This window comes from Diplotaxodon limnothrissa, linkage group LG22 (genome assembly GCF_057381915.1).
Source record: "Diplotaxodon limnothrissa isolate DT_005_m linkage group LG22, D_limnothrissa_male_GT1.1, whole genome shotgun sequence".
In the NCBI taxonomy this organism is placed as follows: Eukaryota; Metazoa; Chordata; class Actinopteri; order Cichliformes; family Cichlidae; genus Diplotaxodon; species Diplotaxodon limnothrissa.
In genome coordinates, this window is record NC_140616.1 from 9,046,540 (window position 1) to 9,053,600 (window position 7,061).

Below are 7,061 nucleotides of genomic sequence, written 5' to 3' on the forward strand. Positions count from 1 at the left end.
TATTTGCAAATGTTTGAATCTGATGGCAAAGAGCGTGTGAAGCTTTAGAGAAGATAATGTGCTGTTGTGACCGCTGCTTGATTTGTTCTGTGTTTAAAGCCAAAGTTCAGTGCCTTTACCTGGTAGTGGCAAGGAAAGAGCAGGCTGATGACTTTCTGAAAAACCTTCTTTTGTGTATTTTTTAAACATTTTAGCTTAAAAAACAAAAACAAACAAATGCAAAAGACAAGAACTGGTTTCCTTTGCAAACAAGATAAACTGACTTATTAATATTGATGCATGGAGTTATATAAACATTCACATCTCTATGGCAGATGAAATATATTAGCTGTTTTTCTATTAAGCTTTCTTTCTTTCTGATGTAAAGTTAAGAAAAATGTAAGTATGAGCTGTTTCTGAGTCTTTGGTGCTACTTGATCACAACTTGCTTTCTTCCTCCCTGCAGTGTCTGTGAGAGTGTGTCCCTAAGAAGACACCATGGCATACAATCTGTTGCTTTCTGTCTACATTATCACCTTCCTCATGGGAGTTCCCGCCAACATCCTGGCATTTGGTACCTTCTGCCGCAAGGTGTATCGCAAGCCAACCCCGATAGACATCCTCCTCCTCAACCTGACCATCTCCGACCTGATTTTCCTGGCTTTGCTGCCTTTTAAAATGAAGGAGGCCTTTGATGACATGGAGTGGTTGCTGCCCTACTCCCTCTGTCCCTTCACTGGGTTTCTCTTCTATGTCACCATCTACAACAGCACCCTGCTGCTCACCGCCGTGAGTGTGGAGCGTTACCTAGGGGTCGCCCACCCCATCAGGCATTCCCTCCATCGGCGGCCTCGTTATGCTTTGTTGGCCTGTGTCATGTTCTGGTTGCTAACGTCTCTGAACCTCATCGTCGTCTACATCATGCCTTACCTCCAGTGGAGACACACCAATGGCAGCACTCCCGCCACACCTCCACCTAGCTGCTACCTGAATTTCTCCGACAAAGAGCTTGCAATCCTGCTGCCGTTCCGCCTCGAGCTCTTCCTCGTCCTCTTCTGCATCCCCTTCATCATCTGCTGCTTCTGCTACGTCAACCTAATCCTTATCCTGTCCCGTATCCCAAATATTAGCAGGCGGCGGAGGCTGCGATGCATTGGTCTGGCTCTTGGCACACTGATCGTATTCTGCGTCTGTTTTGGTCCTTACAACATCTCCCATGTGGTAGGCTTTGTCAATAAGGAGAATCAGGAGTGGAGGACTGTGGCGTTGCTTTCCAGCACCTTAAATGCCTGCCTGGATCCATTTATCTTCTACTTGTCCTCGTCAGCCGTTAGAAGCATGTTAAAGCACTGCTTCAGGAACATCACAGCAAAGCTGCACATCCTGCGGTGTGAAGAGACTCAACACCGTCCTCAACAGAAACCAGAAACTGAAAAATACAAGAAAGCGGAACCTTCTTGAAAGTTCTAGAGAAATTCTGAACGTATTTATTTTATACAAAAGATATGGACAAAATGAAAAGCCAGGAAATGTTGTTCCACTGTGAGACTGAGTCAGTTCCTGTTGGTGTCAGTGGTTTAATTTATTTAAGGTAAAATATTTAAAGCTGAGTTTGAGTGATATGAATTAATTTCTGTATTGTCATGTGTGTTAACTGTGTTACTGTTGATTTTATAAACTGATGTCATAAATGACCATAGTATTTCGTTACCAACTTAAATAGGACTTTAAATAAGAGCTAAAGAAAAATCTGGTTTAGTAGATTAGTTTTATCTCCTAAAAATACAGTAATTATTATTTTTCCCCCTGAATCAGGTCTTATTGTGATTAAGATCTGAGAAAATGAAAACAATTAGATATAAACACAGTCTGCAAACCAAACTAGTAGAACTACACAACCAAAGAAATAAGAAGCTATGAAAACAAACTCTGATAAATGTTTCAAAACTCTCCAAAGGAGGATAATGTATTTTAAATGAAGTTTTGTCTTTTTTTAGGTGGATAATATGCTGAAAAATTGAGTAGGAGAAATAACTTATTAGAAAAATGCAAAAATAAGTGCGCCAAGGACGGAGCCCTGTGGAAGCCCATTTTGGATTGGTTGAGATCTGTGGACCAGCTTTTGAAAATGAAAGTTATTATTTTAATGATGAAAAAGAACACTTCTTTATCATTACACTTTAAATACAGTAATAGCTAAAGGTGTTTTGTTTGTTTTTAGTTATTTGCTCAGGTGGAATGGTAATCTATGGAGGTCCAGACTGTTATAAAGTTAAAGCTTATTATCTTTACTCAGAGGCTAAAGGTGCACTCCGTCTGTCTTTTGGCTATAAATGTAGCAGGAAACGGGCCCTTCAGAGCACCTGCTGTATACACTGTGCTGTACTCATGTCACTCAGAGTTCAACAAGGACACCGTTTAATTAAAGATAAGTGTTTTATAGAGATAAAGCAATTAAAAAACCCACGTTAGACCATATAGGCAGGAAGCGGAGAGACTGTACATTGCTGAGCTAATATGAAGTTATGAGCACAGACGGCCCGGAAGTGTAGACACAGATTAAACATGGATGTAGTGACACAGTTATAAAGTGTGTGTATTTGTGCTCTGCAGAGACTTCAGACAGTAACTGATAACCGACTTCAGGCCATTTCCTGTCAATAATAATGAACACCGCACTCGTGCGCAGGTGCAGAGATGCACACAGCTCATAGCCCTTTATCGTATCCAAGTATACACTGCACTCAGTGTGCACAAAGTTTATTTTGAGCCGTCAGGCTGAATGCTGGAAGCAGGTGTGTTTGAGTACTACTTACATGGTTTTTGCATGGATGTAGAAATACCTCAAACACGAATAATGCACTGTAAAAATACTAACGTGTTTAAAAGAAAACTGGAAATACATTTTGAAAACATTTGCTCTGGACTGCTTTTATTACTACTTAATTACTTGCGTAGTAAGATACTAGTGCATACCAAGAGCTCAGCTAGTTTATTAGTTTAGCTAGGACTGCAGCTAATGGGATTTATTTTACAGCAGCATTTTTCGATATCACAATAACAACAACATAGTATTTGTAATGTTTCTGCAAAGAGCAACACCTTGATTTACAAAGAAAGGGCAAGTCCATCCATATTTGGATGCAACAGCACTTTGGCTACGTTCACACTGCAGGTCTTAATGCTCAATTCCGATTTTTTGATCAAATCCGATTTTTTTTGTCTGCTCGTTCACACTACAAATAAAATGCGACAGCAAACGCGCTCTAGTGTGAACGCTCAAAGCGGCCCGCATGCGCAAAAGAAGATGTCACACACAACGCGCTCTGTTTAGACCCAGAGCAACAGTATTGTTTGACTGATGGCCCTTAATATAAAGACTTCGGACTTCACGTTTCCCAATTTTTGCTTTAAGTTATTTTGTTATTTACATAATAATGTAAATAACCTAATAATGATCCTTATTGCTGTTTAAGAGAGGAGCGGTGCTTCAAAGGATAGCTGCAGATTTCTGTCAGAATCTGCAGATTATACAGTACAAATAAAATGTTTACGTTGTCTTCCCAACAGTTTCACTTACATCTACACTGGATGGCCAGGAAGCGTTCGCGATGTCTTCTCGGGCGCTTCTCTGGCGCTGATAATTGGCTTCAGTCTTGTGTCGGTGATGTAAAAGATGGATTTAATGCGACTTGACCGTTCAAACAGCAGTCGCTTTCTAATACATCGGATATGTATCGGATTCAGTACCACATACGAAAGTGACCCAGATCGGATTTGAAAATATCGGATTTGCGCCGTTCACACTGTCATAGCATGATCGGATATGGGTCGCATAGGGTCAAAAAAATCGGATTTGATGCGCTTTCGCCTGCAGTGTGAACGTAGCCTTAGTGTTTCACTGATGACCGAGGGCTCCCTTCAGTTTTTAGTCTAGCAGTCAGGTGGTGGAAGTAAAGCCATTATTGGAGAATCAGCCTCAGCTTAAAGCTAAGAAGGACAGAAGTAGCTCTCCTTAGACTCATGCGTCTCAGATTTTGCAAAAAGCCTCAGTGTGATGTTTGGAAACAAAGACTGGATGTGACACTTTCTTCAAATCACGACAGCAACACGACTTTTATACATAGAGTATTTATTCCAAAAATTAAATATGACAAATTAAAAAAAAAAGAAAAAGAAAAAAGGCTCAACTTAGGACCAGGATCAGGTGAGTGTTAAGACAAACTTTAAAAGTCCTTTAACATACAGTTGTACTTATTAATATCATAAATTAAGAAAAAAAAAAAAAATTTTCAAACTCAAATTTTTTTTTCCTTCAAGAATGATATGCAGCCAACCTTCAGAGGCATCTAAAGATTCATTCATTTTGTGGGGAATCCCTTAACATGGGAGACGGGCACTCGTGGAGAAACAAAAGCTCTTTGTCCAAGTCTGTAAACGTCTGAACTTCGCATTCGAAAACAAAATGAAGTTTTCATACAGAGACACGCAAACACGGAGAAAAGGGAAGGCCGGCCAAACCGATTGCACAGAAATTTTACAGCTGCTTCATTATTGCTGTCCATTTAAGAATGAACACACAAAACGCCAACCGAGGACAACATGCAGTACGCCTCACAGAAATAAATAAATATGCTACATCATGTCTACACTGAGATATTCGTTACCCACGAGTCATGAGTGCTTCTTACCCAACCCACTCGCCCAAGTTATGATTTGTATTACTGAAAAATGTTTGGTTTTAGGTTGTGCTCGAGTGCCCGTTCAATAAACCAATCCCTGCAGGCCTTTTGGTCCTGTCAGCTCAAAACGGATAAATTCTGCATATTTTTGTGTTCTTGGCATACATGTCAGAGGTATCCACACACATTACAGTATTTCCAGGTATTAATATATACGTATTAATGTAGACTCTGGGCTCAGCACACTTTGAACATTTTTTTTCCAGCACCATCAGAAAAAGGCACAGTCTGTAACGGACAGGAAAACAACCCCCCAAAAATAAAGCCTCCTCTCATTAATATGCAAAATAAAAGGTTTAGTATATGAATAAAAATCAATGTCCTAAAGCTTCTCAGATGAGCTTTTGAGATGATAACACAAACAGAGTGTGCGGAGGGCTGAGGATTCATCTGATCGCTCTATGACAAGACAAACCTCGATCACATACATAAACCTAAATTTGGAAAGTTATCGCAGACCTCTACGTTATTAGTTATTAGGCTTCTGCTTTAAATAGGACTTTGTTAGAAAAATAAGCAATACATGTATTTCATTATTAAATGTAAATATAAATATGTTTTTTTTTTTTCTTTAAAAGGGGGAAAAAAAAAGGCATCTGAAGTCCTGTGGCATCACTAGTGGAGAAGGGGGGTTCCTGTAATAAGGCTGTCTAAAGGTCAACTTACAGAGACGACCAGAGCACCAGCAAACAACGTTAAATATGCCCGCCATTACTTTTGCTATTGTTCAAGTAAAAAGCAAACAACCCCCCCAAAACAAAAACAACTAAAAGAAATGCTGGTAATGTCTGACATTAAGAAACAGCCTCGGCCAAACATAAAGAAACCTAACGAGCACTTCTCTCCCCCGTGAATTTCTGTTAAGTGCAGTAAAATATCATTTTTGCTTTTTGTGTATAAATATACAGTATTTATGTTTATCTGCTGAAATATTAAATAAAACTCCTCTTATAGCAGCTGATTCTGGTGACACGTGGCAAGGAGAGCGTCAGCACTCACCCCGACCAGGCACATGGGTTTGGTCCAAGGGATGAAACCTGAAGGCTTCATGTGTGTTAAAGTAAACTGAAGGTTTGAGATGAGCAACAGCCTGCGTGGGGCTGGGTGTCCAACAATAACAGCAGTGCAGAGACGTCAATGACGGACTAAAAGTTGAAAAATAAACAAAGATGTCAACATCACCACCTGCAAATCCAAATAGAGGAAAAACCCTCCAGGGGGAAAAAACAAAACGTAAAGATAACTCTGCTTTTGAGAAAAGTGTCATCTTGGCACTCAAACTGCAACGATTAGTCGATTTTCGGGGCCAATTTATATCAACTTGTCAGATACTGGTTTTTGTTGTCATTATTTCTTCTTCTTTTAAATAAAGCTCTTTCCATAAATTTTTCATGTCTGGCTAGCTCAAAATGGATGGGATGCACCAGATAAATACTGGCCCTGCATCAGTGATTATAGCTGCTGAGATCAGTCAGCAGGGCCAATAGCAGCTGATGCATTGTGCATTTTTATTTAATTTCATTATATTTCAAGGAAAACACGTTACCGTTCTTCATCATACATGATAATGAACCACACATATTTAGATTTTAGACTCTTGGGGGCCAACAAAAGATATTTGATGCATCGCCCTCAGAGTTTACAGACTTCTGATTTATTTTTTTAAACATGCAAATGACTGAAAATAAGGCCTTTGTAGCTGCACTAATCCAAATTTGTTTGTGAAAACAAATGAGACAGAAACCAGCAATAAAAAGCTGAATTTCAAAGGCTGGGACAGCGAATCCTTCTCAAACACAAAATTTATAATCTCGTTTGAGATTGTTAAATACATTTACCAAAAAAAGGGAAAAATAAATAAGAATCAAAGCTGCTGCCTTGAGTTTGATCATTTCATCATCGGGAAAACCAGGTTGGTGAACAGTGAGTGTATTTTTGATGTTTTTAGCCGATGTAAAGGTTTTCTTTAGTAAATAAACCAAATGAAATGCATTTAGAGGTCTGGAACCAGGAGACCAAAAGCACCATTTAGAAAACATCATGACCAAGGAGAGCGGTCAAGTATAATTACTGTTCAAATCATCTATGTGCCGAAAAAAAAGAAGAAAAAAAAAAAAAAAAGATTAGCTGTAAAAATCATGAAAACAATTTTTTCTGGTTAACATGATGAGTCTGTAGGACCTCAAACATTTTTCATATTCAGATCTGTGATTTAGAAAAACAAAAAACGCAGCAAACATTAGCAATCACACTTGGCTGGCGGTAGGATCATCTACAATCCAGTGTGCTGTGTGTGTTGTTAACAAATCGACTGTTTTGAGGCACCCAAACTGTTTCAAA

The 7,061-nt window shown here is 39.2% G+C and overlaps 1 protein-coding gene across 1 annotated transcript; it reads left to right on the top strand.

Annotated features, from left to right (window-relative positions):
* The first annotated feature begins 477 nt into the window (after window positions 1–477).
* Window positions 478–1,440, top strand: LOC146609382 (free fatty acid receptor 3-like). The gene has a single exon (XM_085346482.1). It carries the CDS (start codon window positions 478–480, stop codon window positions 1,438–1,440), a length of 963 nt encoding a protein of 320 aa, XP_085202608.1.
* The last annotated feature ends 5,621 nt before the right edge of the window (window positions 1,441–7,061 follow it).

Excerpts from the sequence above, each read along its gene's own strand:
- LOC146609382 (XM_085346482.1), top strand. The coding sequence starts at position 478 with ATGGCATACAATCTGTTGCTTTCTGTCTACATTATCACCTTCCTCATG.